This window comes from Molossus molossus, unplaced genomic scaffold (genome assembly GCF_014108415.1).
Source record: "Molossus molossus isolate mMolMol1 unplaced genomic scaffold, mMolMol1.p scaffold_m16_p_9, whole genome shotgun sequence".
In the NCBI taxonomy this organism is placed as follows: Eukaryota; Metazoa; Chordata; class Mammalia; order Chiroptera; family Molossidae; genus Molossus; species Molossus molossus.
Genome location: NW_023425403.1, coordinates 15,402,244 through 15,419,028, shown reverse-complemented (window position 1 = coordinate 15,419,028; position 16,785 = coordinate 15,402,244). Strand labels below are relative to the sequence as shown.

Sequence of the window (16,785 nt, the reverse complement as noted above, 5' to 3'; positions counted from 1 at the left end):
CCCAACAAAATTCAGTCCTTGCTAAAAGTTATTTCATTCTTACACAATGGTAGATCCAAAAAAGGAAGGGAAATATAAATTCAGTACCACTGAGCTTCAAGATTTAATCCCAATAATGAATGAGAAACCTCTAATCCAATGAAATCTGGTTTATTCTGATAAATACATACCAATAAAATACCTTGGTGTCTTTATGAACTTCTGTTTTGTCCTTGATTTTAACTTACTAGAATTCATCACTTACTCTATGTCCATTATTTTAAGGGGAAAATATCAGTAACATTTTGTCTTTAACATTTCAAATAGGAAATCCCCATTAGTATAATAAATAATGTATTTGTCAGGGAATTGGCAAGCCATCTTAATCAGAAAACTTCCTGGCTGACAATCACACAAAATTGAGACCACAAGCATATCTTAAATGTTTCAGCACTTGGATTTTCCTAAATACTTCTTTTAAGTTCTTTCTGAACAACTCGTACAAAGATCAAAACATACTAATTTCATCGTTGCTGCCCAAAATCATAAAAGAAACTTATGAAGGGATATAGATACATTTACTAACTTATAAACAACGAACTGTTTTATGGCTTTATTGAAAAGAGTTAATATGATAAAAGATTTCCCTCATTTATAAAATGGAGTGACTAAAATAGATGTTAGCTAAAATACCTTCAAACTCTAAAAATTCTAATTTTTTTGCTCTTAGACTAAATAAATAGTACATATTTTCCTCTTCTCATAGGGAAAGGTAATAGTATTTATGTTTCACCATTTCTATATTTCTATTTTATATTTATTAATGAGCAGTGTATTGAACTGGTTGGTATACTGGAGATCTGGGCTCAGTCTTGCCTCTCAGAAATAAAAACACAAGAGTAACTCATTATCACTTCTTAGCTTGAATAAACAGCTAATTTGGAGGATTTTCTGCCACCCCTCCACTCTCTTTTTCTATATCTTCCTCTTCTATTAAGCACACATGCACACTACCACCCCATCACCATTATCACCACCACCACCACCATCACCACCACCACCACTATCACCACCACCATCATAACCACCACTACCACCGCTACCACTATGATGACCACCACCATCACCACCACTACCACCATCACCACTACCATTATCACCACCACCATCCCACCATCATGACCACTACCACTACCACCACCACCACCACCACTATCACTACCACTACCACCATCACCACCACCATCACCGCCACTGTACCTTGCTACTTGAGCCAACAGACCCTCTTGTATCACAGGTTTCGTGGGTAGGAAAAAACACTATGTGGAATGTATGCAAAGTTGCAATGGAAAAATCACAACATAGACTCCTGGGGTACTGGAGCAAGGACGCACAATTTTCTTTTTTTTTTTTTGTATCCTCACCAGAGGACATTTTTTCCATTTTTTGTTCAGGTAGAGTGGGAGGGAGAGAGAGGAACAGAGAGAGAGAGAGAAACATCGATGTGAAAGGAACACATCGAGTGGCTGCCACCCGCACAACCGACCAGGGCCGGGGACAAACTGCAACCGAGGTACATGCCCTTAGTGGGAACCGAACCCGGGTCTCTCAGGACCGCAGGCCGACGCTCTAACCACTGAGCAAAACTGGCCAGGGCCTTTTTTTTTTTTTTTTTTTTTTAATTTTCAATAGAGAATATACATCTTTTGTATTGCAACTCTTGTCATGCTACTGAGGCATGGGAAATTGAAAGCCTGACTATGGGATACCAAGTGACCATATGGCTATGATTTCCCATTCGAGCTGACTATTTCCTGACTCGTCAATTCAGATAGTCCACACTCCTGTCATCCACCATGGCTGCACTGGCACCTCTTCCTCAGCTCATTCCTATGGCCTGGAAGGGGCATCTCTGAGGACTAGCTGATGAAGCATGAAAATGCCCAAGCTTAGTTTACAGATGAGTCTTCTCAGAATGCAGATGCAAGCCTCTCCAACCTAATTCAGGGAAACTCTTCCCAATTGGCAAAGTTTGAGACAGTGCATCTGGTCACCTACTTTGCATGATAAAAGAAGTGGCCTGAGATTAGAACATATAGGGATTCATTGGTAGTCTGGATAGTTGGTTAAAATCCTAGAAGAAAAAAGATCGAGATTAGGAACAAAGATGCCTGGCAGAATGGAATATATATGAATCAATGGGAGTGAGTATAAAGTGTGAAGATCTTTGTGTTAAAAGTTAACACCAATCTAAGAGCTCCCACCATGGAAGAGGCACTAAACCAAGCAGATAGAATGGCTCCGCCAGTTGATGACAACCAGCTGTCATTGGCCAGTCCAATACTAGGACAATGGACATATCAAAAAGCAGCAGTGATGACAGAGAGGTTAGGCATCAGCCCAGCAGCTGTTGGGCTCCCACTTTCCATAATGAATCTAGCTACTACTAGTTCTGAATGTCCAACCTGCCAGCAACAAAGAACAATGCTGAGCCAATACATGGTACTGTTTGTTATATACTCAAGGCAAGTTATATACTCTGAGCTCCTTCCACCCTGAAAAGCCCCATGATTGAATCAGATAGGAATAGACCTCCTGAATATAAATTGCCTTTACTATCCACAACTTCTCAGTCAATATCACTATCCAAGGGCTTGTTCTACCTGCACAGGATCTCAATAAAGCAGAGTAGGCCCATGACAAATGGATTCAGCACTCATATCATGTTCATGAAATGTGGATTTAAGCAATGATGGGTAATGGACATGGACTGTCTACACGCTTCTGCAAGGAAAGATTTATGGCTCCAAATGCCTAGGTGCTGTCAGGCCCTTCAGGAATTCCCCAGCTGCAGAAACTTACTTCCTATGGAGGTACACACCCAACCACTGATCCAAGCCTGAGTAAAAAGTTTCCGACAACTCATCCCAGTGAGTTAAGACCATTTTAGTTCCGGAGCTCAATCAAGACGGCCAAGTCTGACATCACATATGCATCACAGCTCAACTTCCCCTGCCCAACCTTATTTCCTTGCCTTGTCTCCCACAGTTGTTCATCCCAAGGGCACTGCCTAATAAACATCTATTCTCTAAGTTCCACTTATATGAGGTTCCTAGAGTAGTCAAATTTATAGGTGAGAAAGTAGAATGGTAGTCGCCAGGAGCTGGGAGGAGAGGGGAATAAGGAGTTTCAGCTGGAGAGAAATGACGGCGAAGTTTGCACAACAATATAAACGTACTTAAATCCCATAGAACTGTACATTTTTAAATGTTTTTAAAAGTAAATTTTATGTTATATATATTTTACCACAGTGCAAAAAGAGAGATAGTGAAAGCTAGTATGTGACAGGGGAAGTGGAGACCTCTTTGAAAGTAATGCTTTGTTCTGTCGCAGAAGGTATGGAAACTAAGATGAGCTGATTTGCAAGGAGTGCTGGGGCAACCCTAGCCACGGGAAACACAAGCAGGAGATCCAGGAGGTCAGAAAGGAAGAACTTCCCATAGCTGCCATCCTGACCAACAGGCTAGGTGAGCCCAGAGACCCAGATGATTATCTTCATGCTGAATGCAGAAAAATGGGCATCTTAGGTCTCTCAAAGGGTTCTGTTTGTACCTCCCAACAGCTTTTCATGGAAGCATAAATTTCATGGGAAATTGCTGGAGAACTGGCTAATGGAAAGGTTTGGATTTGGACTGGGCTTGTCTGCACACAATTTCCCTGTGGGCGAAGACAAAGGGTCATTAGATTTGGGATAACTTACCCCAGTTCATAAGAGGAATACTGGCAAGTTGCTAAGATTCCGAGGCGATCAATAGGATGCAAGAATCAGCTAAACCTGCTGGCACAGCAGCCATAGCAACAACCTTGGCAAACCCTCCACACAGATAGCAACAAGCCACTTCAAAATCACTGGGAGCTGAGCCAAGAGAGGGAACACCGAGACAAGGACTTTGTAAATCTTAAGGATAAACTCCCTGCACATGAAAAACAAAGAACAACTTCCAAAGCATTTTCTTTGATTTCTTTTGATCTCCCTTAATTTAAGAAGCCTGGCCCTAAAGTCTGGAGCTTAGACCCAGTCTTTCAAAGGGAAGGACAAATTGCCCCTAAGTCCTTAACATGTAGGCAGGTCCATTAAAACATTAGATCTGCCTGGAAAGACCCGTTTTGAACAAAGGATAATATTCAAGAACCTCGGGGACCTTTAGATACAGGATCAAAAATAACATTAATTCTGGGAAACTAGAATATAGGTAGAGAAATTATTTTGACTATCGAACGATATGGAGGAGAAAGTAGCTGATGTTTCTGGGTTGTGATGGTTGCTGGATACAGAGGACCAGAGAAGTCTTCCTGAAGTGATATCGCCTTCCCCTAAGTGTATAGTTGCAAGTGATTTATTGCAATTCTAGGGATGGAAAGGGCCTTCAAAAGGTTAAAGAGTAGGACCCAAACAATTGGGTGTGACAAAAGGGGCCTCTAGGACAACCGTGTATCACAATTGCAAATATGAAATAGTACCAAACAGCAGTAGGAGTCTAGCAAATTACATAACAACAGAATTGGAGAAACTGGGAATAACCCATATACCACTTTAACTCCCTGCTTTGACTAGTCTAAAATAAAGATGAACATCAAATCAATCTTTTAGTAATCTGTGGTCACTGATGTACCAAATGCATTTTTTAGATCCCTTTTAACTTTGGTCACCAATCTAGTTTGCCTTCATTTGGACAGAATTGTACCTTTATTGTCCTACTATAGGGATAAATTCTCTAGTGCTAGTAAAAGTAGGAATTACTCTATTCTGAAGATTATCAAACCATTTTTCCAAAGTTTACATTCATAAAACCAAAAGGTTTTGAGCTGAAACGTTTTTCCCTGTCTCTCTCACTCTGAACACACTCAAGTGGACACACACACAAGTCCACCAACACACACACATTCCCAAGTAGCTTAATTAAAGTTATATGTTAAACTCCCTACCCTCACCCTACATATCACCATTGATACATTTAAGCAATGGAGGATGAACAGATAGAGATAACTCAAGCATTAAAGCAACAGCCAGTCTTGCCACTCAAAGTGTGGTCTGTGGGCCAGCAGCATCAATCACCACCTAGACATTGTTAGAAATGCAAAATCTCATCTTCCTCTCTGCCCTCCAACTTATAGTTCAACAGGTCCATCCTTTTTAACAAGACCCCCCAGGTGATTTTGTGGGTGCTTGAAAACTCAAGAAACACTGCTCTAACCTAGTGGTTCTTAAGAGCACAGTCTTCAGACCAACAGCATCATTATTCCCTGAGTCCCACCCTAGACCTACACATCAGACTCTTCAGCTGGGGCCCAGCAATCTGTGTTTTACCAGGATTTCCAGGTTGGGAACTGGGGGGAGCTACTACCATTATCAGTACCGTGTCCCCAACGATGATGCTCATCTAAGAGTAGTGACGTTGACAAAGGTTGCAGAAGGAAATAGACTTCACAAGGGCCCTTAGGAACCTACAGGGTTTGTATCTGCACAGCTTTCTGAACTCATCTGGGCCACTGTCCCAGCTGATCACTAAGCGCCAGCCACAGAGCTCTTTCTCGCATTCACGCCTCCGGACTCGCTGTTTCATCTTCCTGGAAGACTCTTACTCTCCTCGTAGTCTGGCTGGCTCTTTCTTACACTTTAGGGCCCATTAAAAATGTCACCTCTCTCCCTGGTAATGTGGGGGTCCTGAGGGAGGCAACCAATTGATGTGTCTGTCTCTCTCACATCAATGTGTGTGTATGTGTGTGTGTGTGTGTGTGTGTGTGTGTCTCCTTTCCACTCTAAAAAAATACATGGAAAAATATCCTCAGACGAGGATTAACAACAACAAAATGTCACCTCTTTAGAGAAGCCTTTTCTGACTCATCCTATCAAAATGTATTCTCTTTTTCCCTGTGTCTAAACTTTGTTTTCCCCATAGAGCATGTCACAATTCACAATTATGGTATTTGTTAGTGTATTCATTTACCATCTATTTCCTCACTAGGCATTAAGCTCCATCATGCAGGGCCCACTTCTGCCTTGATCACCACAGGGTGCCTAACAGTATCTTCTGTATAGCAGGATTTAATGGATATTTACTGGGTAAATTACTAAATAGGAGATAAAATGGAAAAGATAACAGGCTCAGATAAGTAGATGGAGCTTTACCATTGTTAGTGGTGGTACCACTAAGACTCTTTCTGTGATCATAGTGGCTAAAAGGAATGATATTTTCACACTGAATCCATAAAATATATCAGTTGTCCATAATGTTTGATAATTTTCAACATTAGAAGTTTTCTAAGTACTAAAGGTTTTCTCTGGGGGAACTTAAATTTTTGTTATTAAAAGAAAAAAAAATTATGTATACACGTAGAATAACTTTCACCTGAAAAGGAATGAAGCCAAAACACAAAATAAAAATGTTTAATTCCCTTTTGAATGTGTGTTGAATTCGATACAAATTTATAAAGCATTTTTCTAGGTCAAAGGAACCTATGTTACATTTAGAAGGCAACTGACTGTGAAAAATATAATCTATGCTATACTTTATTTTGTAAAAGAAACTCAAGATCTTATTCTATGTTTAATTATTATAATAATGAGGTCCTCTTTACAGACAAAGACACCACAACAAAATAATGGCACAATAAAGAAATTTTTGTTGTTTTTTTCTCTTTGTAATATCTTCATATACCAGTAAAAAATAAACTCTTTAATAAATAAATATATAATAAATATTTGCAAATTGAAAATGTATAAATAGGTCCATCCTTTAAAAAATGCCCCATCGTGGTGTGGCATGTTTTATAGTCCACGTGACACCCAGGTTTTTTACATAGAACGCCATAATCTGCAAAATCCTTCAAGGTCCTTAAAATCTATGTAGCAGTAATCCTGGCCAGCTATGTCAATTCACTTCTTCAACATGAAGTATCTATTTTCAATGTAACTTTTAAAGTAAACATCATCCAGAGAGGTGAGGCATCAGAGCAGCAAGCTAGGTGAGGTCCCCAGGATGCACAGCTTGACAGGTATTCAGTGTCGATCTACGAGGAAGGACTGAGCCAGTGTACCTAAGGGAACTTAACCCACTTACGAAGAAAGATCTTGATCAATGTCAAGTCAAAACTTTTGTTTGTTTGTTCTTAATATTCTTTCCAAATTCAGTCTCTGAGCGGAAAAGAGGCTCTGTGACATTCTGAATGTCTTTCTGGGTTATTTTTTTACAATAGATCTGTAATAAGAAAAAATGGGTGTAGTTGGGTTCTTCGACAGAAACACTGTTGCACTTTAAGTGTATATCAGTATGTCCTTATACAATGCAGGGACTCTTTCCGGATCCACAGGTCTAGGCAGGAAATGCGTAAATTTCTGATGTCTTTTGGACCTGGCACCATCTCTTGGGGTCCCATCTTTGTTAAGTGCCACAAAATATCTGCGGCCAGTGTCTCCATGTTTATATATGTTAGATGAATAGGTATTATACCAGTTCTCTTCAAATTGCTCCCTAAAGATGCATTCAGAAGTCAGTTTCTCCTAAAAGAGAGAAGATAACTACAATTAAAAAAACCTTTGAGAGAATTTTTTTTAGAAAAATCTCAACTCTTTTTATTTCTTCACCTTTATATCCTTGCCAAGGATTATTTTTACTTGATTTTGCTTTAATTCTTTTTTTTTTTTTTTTATCCTCACCCGAGGATATTTTTCCATTTTTTGTACAGATAGAGTGGGAGGGAGAGAGAGGAAGGAGAAAGAGAGAGAAACATCGACGTGAAGGGACACATCAAGTGGCTGCCACCCGCACGACCAACCAGGGCCGGGGACAAACTGCAACCGAAGTACGTGCCCTTAGCGGGAACCGAACCCGGGTCTCTCCGGACCGCAGGCCGACGCTCTAACCGCTGAGCCAAACTGGCCAGGGCTGATTTTGCTTTAATTCTTATGTAATCTGGAATTCTTTCTCCTAGCAGTTCAGTTCAAAGAACGTTTAATGTCAATTCTCAATTTTATTTTCAAATACTTAAAAAAATATTGTGAGCTTTCTCATATTCCATTTTATTTCCCTTCTACTGCCATCACCATCAAACAGGCCTGTGGTTTATGTTGTTCCATCATTAGATGCCAAAGTTCTACATAGAAGATCTCTACTGCATTTTGAAACATTTCAAGATCTCGCTAACATCCAAACTCCATATTTAAGATCACTCCAAATCATATATCTTTACTTTATGAATTTATTAGTTATTTGATGATACATTCCCCATGATTAACTTTGATCTGGATGTTACTATTAGGCAAATGTAGTAAAAGCCCAGTGATGTCTTGTGTCTTCAAGATAGATTGTATATTATTCTAAGGGATGGACTACAGTTGATTTTTTTAATCCAACACATCCATAAAGAAGGAAAATTGCCCGGTCAGTGCAGCTCACTGGTTGAGCCTCGACCCCTGCACCAAGAGGTCATCAGTTTGATTCCTGGTCAGGGCACATGCCCAGGTTGTGGGCCTGATCCCCAGTGGGGGGCATGCAGGAGGCGGCCAATCGATGTTCACTCTCATCAATGTTCCTATCTCTTTCTCCCTCTCCCTTCCTCTCTGTCTAAACCTCTCTCAATAAAGAAAAAAAAATTTTTGTTTAAAAAGAAGGAAAATTATGTGCATGTTTTTCTCCTTCACTTGTAATTCTGCTCTTTTTTTTTTTTTTTTTTAAATCCTCGCCCAAGGATACTTTTCCATTTATCTTCAGATAGAGTGGGAGAGAGAGAGAAACATTGATGTGAGAGAGACACATCGATTGTGCCTCCTGCACGACCCCGACCAGGGCAGGGGACCAAACTACAACCGATATATGTGCCCTTGACCGGAATCAAACCCGAGACTCTCTGGTCTGCGGGCTGACGCTCCAACACTCCAACTGCTGAGCCAACCAGCCAGGGCTGCAATTCTGCTCTTACGATTGTTACACAATGTAGTATTCTCTTTCTTGTGAGCTGACAGAAAGCCTGGAAGAGCAAGGCGTACCCTTACAAAGGACAGATACTAAGTGGAATACTTAATACTAAAACATTATTACTAATTTTTCTCAGTGTATATTGAGATTCTAACTGTATATTGTGGTCTTAGTTGAGATTTTAAGAAAAAAAGCGGTACCAGACAGTGCCATAGCTAAATCATAAAAAGTAAATTGTCTTTGTAAATAGTTAGAGACTTTGACTTTAAGAAGTGATTTCATATGAGCAGATGGGTGGGAGAATGGCACACAGTTACACTTTCCCAACTTTCTTAAAATTATATCAGCAATTGGGAACAAATGAAAAATACTACCAGTGAAAGAGAAAAATCTATATGTTGCTGAAGATTGAGTTTTTGTTATCCTGTTACTCTAATTCTTGGGCTGTTGTAAAAAAATACTTCTCATATTGATGAAATATTAACCAGAAAACTTTACTTTCAGCCCCATATTTGAAAGCATTTATAGTAGACCCACAAATGTACAGTTATCCTCAGTGGCAAGTTAAAAATTGCCCAACACAACTCTGAGTGAGCTTGTGGCTATTGTAATGATCAAGACTGCATGTGTGGTCAAACTAGTGCGGTTACCATTATCTGTTGCATCTTACAGTAATTTAAGATTTCATTCATTCATGTCCTACATACAAAGGTCAGCAAGTTAAGTGATATATATGTAGCTATGGAAGATGATAGAGAGTAAAGAAATTTTATATTAAATGAATGTAAAGGAGAAAAGAATCTAACATGACAGAAAAAAAAAAAAATGCTCTCATTTTCTTTATCTCTGATGGGAATGACCAAAATATGAAGAAAAGTAGAAAGACCCAAGATAATGAGCGGGAAAAACTAGTGAGTTGAAAGCAGTAAGGATGTAGGGTTTAGAAAATAAAACTGAGTTATTCTACCATTACCCAGACACATAGAAACATATCAGGATGTAGAATTATAATGTGTACAAAAATATATTTTATATATTTCTTCTGAAATGCATTATTAGTAGATGTTTTACTTATAAAATTAATAGTCGTTGTTTTATGAATTACATAATTTTTTAAAATAATACGTACTGATCCATAGAGTTCTCCTTTGTCATTCATCCCAAGGTAAAGACCACTGTCCACACCTCTAATACTGACCAGTCCCACTGCCACACTGATGAATTCCAGGATACCTACATTTATTTAAAAAGAAAAATAATGATTTGTATTTATTAATGAACATATAACTAATAAAAATCTTCCCAACAGCAGTAGATTAATATTACTAAAAATAATGATGTGCAGAAAAGTCCTTTGTAAACTGAGAAGTCCTGTACAATTATCTTATTCAGGTGATTTTATAGATGGAAAATAAATTAAAAAGAAAATAATGCTCATCATGGTATAATGTTAAAGGTGTAAAACCTTAAACCAGACTGACCTGGTTTTGAATTCCAGTTCAGTAATTTACTGGCTATTTGGACTATGCAAGTCATTTGCCTTCTTTGAACTTCAATTTCCTCCTATGCAAATTGGGTGAAATGTCTCCCTACAGGAGAGAGGTAAGGACTAACATACACATTTAGGCATTCTACAAATGAAAGCTATTATTATCATAAATTGGGATATAATAGAGGTGTCTTAGTTCTCTGTGATTCCATTAGTTAATTATAACCATGTTCTATTAATTATAGTGGGGTTGTTTTTTTTGGGGGGGGGGTTGTTTACTATGAATCAAGTCAATCCTTTCTAGCTGCAGCCAGTGTATCTTATATGGGTACGTTAGTATTTTATAGTTTCTTAAGTCTTCTATTTACATTTTCTATCTGGTCCTCAAAAACAGTCCCTGACATAGGTATAGATATAGTATTATCTCCATTTACATATAAAGAAACTGAGGGTCAAAGAGGTTTATTGACTTGCCTGAGGACATGATGTTTGTAATTAATAAAACCAATACTCGAACTCACACTTCTGAGCCCAAATCCAATGTTTCTACTTCAGGACACAGTTTCTTAAAGACATACAGTAGTTTCAAAACTTTATAGATTATATAATATGCTTTGTTCTGTCACATGATTTTTAAAAGTAAGTTCTATAGTTCAAAAAATAAAAGAACTTTATAATTCATTAAATGTGATAGCCAAATGCCAATAATTTAGCATGCAAATCATTTTTTCTATCAATAACTTTCTAGAATTATTTTCATTTATCAGAAAATAAACTAGTGTCAAAAACTTACTACAAAATGCCATAGTAATTAAAAAGCAAAACAAAAAACTTAATGCTTAATTCTGCAACATGTTTTTTCTAACCTTTGGACTAATGTCTTTGTCTTGTTCTTCCCCTTAGACTGCTGCAAAAGTATATAGACATACTTTCTGTACTCGGAACTTCCTTCCTCAATAGCTTTCTACCTTCGCCCGTTCACCCCCTCTTAAGCTCTACAAACAGTGTAAATGTGCACCATTTAGTTTGACTCTTGCTTTTAAGTCATTTCTTGATTTATTGTGCAAGTTTCTATTTGGGCACGTGATGTTCCCAAGTCCAAGGGAAAGTACAAAATCTAACTATTTGCTTATACAGAGGGCTCTATTCTGTCCAGAGCCTACTTAATTCTTTGGCAGAAACATAGATTGTTAAGCTCTAAATGTGGGTTCTTAAGAGCTCAAATGAGCTCTTTCAAACTATTAGAAGATCATGTAGAACACTAGAGCTATCAAGGATCTTACAGCAACAATACATTACTAAATAGTCTATAAGTGGCTTGAAAGAGTCAGTGTCCCTAAGGCAGAGAGAAGATAAGATATAGCAGGAAGACACAGACTCCACAGAATAGCCATTACAATGACAAATTTAGAGGTAGGGAGTAAATGACAATTAAATTTGCTATCAAGCTCATTAATGAGCGATTCATATTAGAAATAAAAAAATATCAGGCTGAATTATGATTAGTAGAAGTAGATATATTAATGGAATTTCATCCAAGATATACTTACAAATGTGTAATTACTTGAAGTTGTATTGAATGTTAAATTCAAATTGAAAAGGATACTATGGCTCACATGTAACTCAATTCTCTTTAAGTATCTGATTTACATTAAGATGCTCCTGTCTTTCAAAGAACAGGAACTGATTAACTGATTAGGATGAATAATAGAACCAGTTTTCAAATACAATAAAATATATTTCATTTGCATATAGCCCAATTATATAACAGATCTTATAAAATGTTCATTTTTCTTGCAAAACTAAAACCACCTATGCTTTAATTCTTATCTTAAGATAATGCTATCTTGTCAAAAATATGTAGTTGTAGAAAGATAAAAATTACATATATTCTTAGAATAATTATATTTAATAGTTTCAACTTTATTAAATAATATCCAAAACTTCATACATAACCAGGTATAGATAATTTTGCAATGTCTTTAGGGTTTATGGGAAAGGGTTATTTGTTTTTTAATGTTCCTCTTAAAGATTTTAGCCACACTTTTTAATTCTGATCCTTTTTCTCCTCAAGGAAATAGTATACCACATAGTAATTTGTAATCATTTGATTCTCAAATGAGATTTGACAAGTCTTTCTTATTTATAATATGAGGTGGCAACTAAGCTAATTCCTTCACAAAGAGTAGACATGAAAAACTTTCCTTAAGAGGTAATCACAGATTTTAGATAGATTTTCTAATGCCCAGTGTCCCATAAAAAGACTTGGGGGTACTTTGTCTTTCTGGTATCATTTTCAAAGCCAGCCTTTTTTGAAATCATAATAAACAGGTGAGTCAACCCACAATGCAACCACATCAGACAAATCTATGGAGAATAGGGTAGAATAAAGGAAAGCCTTTAAAGAAATATGTTTGATCTCAGGTTAAGCTTTTTTTAAAGTAATGATTCCATGTTTATGTATTAGATAAAGTCTTCCTACTGTACTGAAACTCTATTATAAATATAGAGCTAATTCTGATAGGAAATTATTTTAACCTCACCGGGACCTTTCTGTCTATTGATGTGGTTTTGAAATTTTAAAATCCAGGATTCTAAACTTTTTACTTAATTAGAGTCAAATCAATATAAATTATCAAACATGTTAATTTACTTTAACATCTGAATAGCCAATCTTAAGCTTTTTCAAAATTCTTTTTTTGATGATACAGAAATGAGTTTAAATGAAAAATAGCAAAATAATTTCATAATCAGTAATTCAAACACTAGGAAAAGAAGGCAGTAGAGAAAGAAACATAATATTATACATGCTAAACATAAGCATTCTTCTCACCTACTCCTTTGTAGTAAATTATGATGTCTTAGCTACAGAGGCCACTAGGAGGCACTGTAATGCATTTTACAGTCTGTTCACTCCTTTAGGCTTCCAGACCAATCTGGGTTATCTTCTCTTTGTGTGACAGTAAATATTTTGTTCTGATAAGTAGCCTTCCACCATTGACTGACAAACCAGCACAGAATCAGACTACATCATATTTTTGCAATTACTAAATAATTATACAAAATTTTAGCACATAAAATTCTTATAAAATAATAATTCTGATATACAATCTTCATTTCTTAAGGAATGGATTTAAATACCAGTTTAATGAGTGCTATTAAGTCTACAAATATTTACTAATCTCTTCCCATAGGGTCAGTCTTATAATGAGACACAAAGTGAAAGAAGCAACTCGTTGTTGGGGAGATTACAATTGACTTACAAGCATCTTAAAAACATAATTTCCAAGGCTACATTCTGTAACCAGGGGGGAGTCTGAATATTACCTAAGCTTAACTTCCACCTGCTCTATTTATAGGACTTCACACATTTGTGTCCATTTCTAAATGTTTTGGTAGCTGGAGGATTTTTCTGTCATGAATGAAGTGCAGTAATTCTTAAAGCCAGAGAACTGAGCCACCTGGTGTCAGCAAAGTTCTTGAGCATCAGCATCTCAAACTTCAATTTAGAAACCACTTTCTAAAAGTGACCCCAAGGTTGGCCACTAGGTCATGACACGTTTGACTCATGGTCAGTGGGAATTTGGAAGAGATCAGTGGAAGCTGCAAACATATGGGTTTTTAAAAGTTAACTTTCTAAGCCTTTGAGTGCTACCAAATGACCACCACATGCTCCTTTCCACATCTAGAGTGACAAACGCCACTCAGTCCAAGATGTACACTTCTCCGAAGTTTTAATGAGTATACAAGCCAAAAGGGGAATGAGAGTAAAACAAGGAGATGGGGACAAGATAAGAGAAGGCCATTTAGAGATGAGATTCTCAAAGAATCCCACAGTGCCGAGGGAAGGAAAGGAAATCTGATACCGTATTGGGCCCTTTCACATTGCTGCTGACAAGTAAATGGTATCTTTAAAAAAAAAAAAAAAAAAAGACAGTGAATCTCTCCAATGATGTCCCAAATTTGATGATCAAAACTCTTTGAGAATGCCAGGCAGTTAACTCTAATATGGTGAAAACTTCCACAATGGGGGGAAAGACCCTGGGATGTCAGAACCAGAAAGCATATACAGAGATCACCCAATTTAACCCCATCATTGCACAGTGAAGAAACCCGAGGCCCAGCCTGGTGAGGGCACTTGCTACTCGCACAGCTAGCTGGGGATAATTAACAGTGGAGACCTTATGATTTCTCAGTCTAGTGACTTTACAATCATTCACTTGTTTCTTTCCTTTAACCCCTTCTGCTGCCAGGCACTGCTGGAGGTATTCTGAAACCTGTCCCTAGGTGTTCCCACCCATATCTTCTTTCGCTTCCCCATTTCCTCTTACGTGCGGTCAACACCAAGATCTTTGCTTTGGGGTTTCACAATTTCTAGAGGAGCTTGGCTGAAGGACTGGGCATGCTCAGTAGCCGGATAGGGTTTTTTTTTTTCCTTCCCTCATCCAAATAGAACTTCGGGAGCGCGGGGACTGCTGCCAGGGGAGCCTGACGGTGGCGAGGCGCCCCGGAGAGGGGATCGGTCTCCGGGTGACGCTCACAGAGCTCTCGGTGCACCCGAGAACGCTCGCCTCCCACACAAGAGCGAGCCGCGGGGCGTAGCCCCGAATGCAAAACTGCGGGGTATGTTTAAAGAAGCAGAATGCTTCCTGTTACTAATTTTTGCTGATGACAAAACGGTAGACAGTCCTGGGGAAAACGTGAGAGGAAGTGGGAGGAAGTCATATGGGGATTTTCAAAAACAAAACCAAACAGAACCGCCTGCGAGGTTAGGAGTGCGAAGAAGACCCAGGCAGCAGGAAGGGCCGGGAGCGAAGTGCTGGCGGAGCCCCATCCTGTCTCCTCCGCCCCCGGCCCCCGGCGCCCCCGACGCCCCCCGCGTCCGCAGCAGCTGGCCTGAGCTCCGAGGACACGGCCTCCGGCCCCGCGCTGGCTCCTTGGGCCCCGCGCGCCGCGCGGTCACCCGGCCCTAGCGCTCGGACTGCGCACAGCCCTCTCCCTGCGCAGGCGAGGAGGGAGGGGGACGAGGTGCTGGAGACGAGCCAGGGTGCGGGTGCGAGTACGTACCGAAGAGGCTGTGGTCCTGCCGGGTGCCCTGCACGCTGCCGTCGGGCAGGATCTGCAGGTGGAAGCCGGTGCGGCAGTAGAGCTGCCGGCGGCGCAGGATGCCGTGCAGGTGCGCCAGCTCCGCGACCCCGGGCCCGCCGCGGGCGCCCCGCTCCGCCGCGCCCCGGCGCTCGCCCAGCAGGGGCGGCCTCTCCCCGGCAGGAGGCAGCAGGAAGTGCGAGCCCACCTGCTGGCCCAGGCCCTCCAGGCCACCCAGGAAGCCCCCGACTTCGGTCAAGGGAGCCATGGAGGGGTCAAAGGGAGAGGCAGAGGATCCGCGAAACAAAAGAACCCCTCGCCCCAATAAAAAAGTGTAGCGGGGATGGGAGGTAAATGAAGAAAAATTATAGCGAAACAGCGCAAAAAAGTTAAGACCCGGTTACTCCTGTGAGGTCGCTGAATGGACTTTACACTGAGATACCAAGGGAGCGTTCACTGCCTTGGAGCGATCTTCTCTCCTTGGGTAGGTGGGAGCTGGCTGCTGGCTTTGCAGAAACATCTATAGCTGCGGCTGCCAATACTGGGCTGGGGGCAGGGGCTCCAAGTCCGCAAACTGATCAGATCAGTCCTGTGTACATACACACCGAGTATATAAGCGGGTCCTCTTGACATATGCTAATCAAGTCCTTTCATGCGCGCTGGGGAGGTTCTGTTTGAAATCTTAAACCGGCCTCCTCTCAACACGTTTTTGCTCTTCGGAAGTGACCGAAAGGGGCCCTTGACGGTTCTCTATCCGTGCAGTCGCAAAAATCATTCCCACACTTGGCCAGAGCTGGCCAGCAACTTCGGGGAGGCGCAGTCAAGACCCCTCTTTGGGGCTGTCTTTGGAACAACCTTGATGCTGCTCCGCTGCTGCTGCCTTTGATGTGAGCTCCTTTGCAGTGATGGATGGCTGCTAAAAGGAGTTCAGCTTGGCAGGTATATAGAAGGGGAAGTGGGGAGGGAGGGGAGGCTGGGAGGGGGATGGGTAGGAGAGGAAAAGGAGAGAAGAGGAGGAGAATTGGACTCCTTGGGAGCTGGTGGGAGCCTGCAGTGGACAGGTGCAAAGAAAGGTAAGAGAGGGAAAAGGGAAAAAGGGCGTTACCTGAGGCTTAGACCTGCCCAGACACACATGAAAGGAAAATCAAAGCTTTGACAGTTTAACTCGCTAATTTTAAAACACTAATAAAATGTACAAGCATTACTCTTTTCTTTTATCATTTAGATGGGGGATTTTCTTTACATAATCAGGGTTAG

The 16,785-nt window shown here is 40.0% G+C and overlaps 1 protein-coding gene across 1 annotated transcript; it reads right to left on the bottom strand.

The window, feature by feature from the left end:
* Window positions 1-7,049: 7,049 nt before the first annotated feature.
* FGF20 (fibroblast growth factor 20) lies at window positions 7,050-16,405 on the bottom strand. Its single transcript, XM_036250236.1, has 3 exons — window positions 15,511-16,405; window positions 10,084-10,187; window positions 7,050-7,540 (listed from the first exon to the last, which is right to left on the bottom strand). Exons 1-3 carry the CDS (start codon window positions 15,794-15,796, stop codon window positions 7,295-7,297), a joined length of 636 nt encoding a protein of 211 aa, XP_036106129.1. The 5' UTR covers window positions 15,797-16,405; the 3' UTR covers window positions 7,050-7,294.
* Window positions 16,406-16,785: the final 380 nt, after the last annotated feature.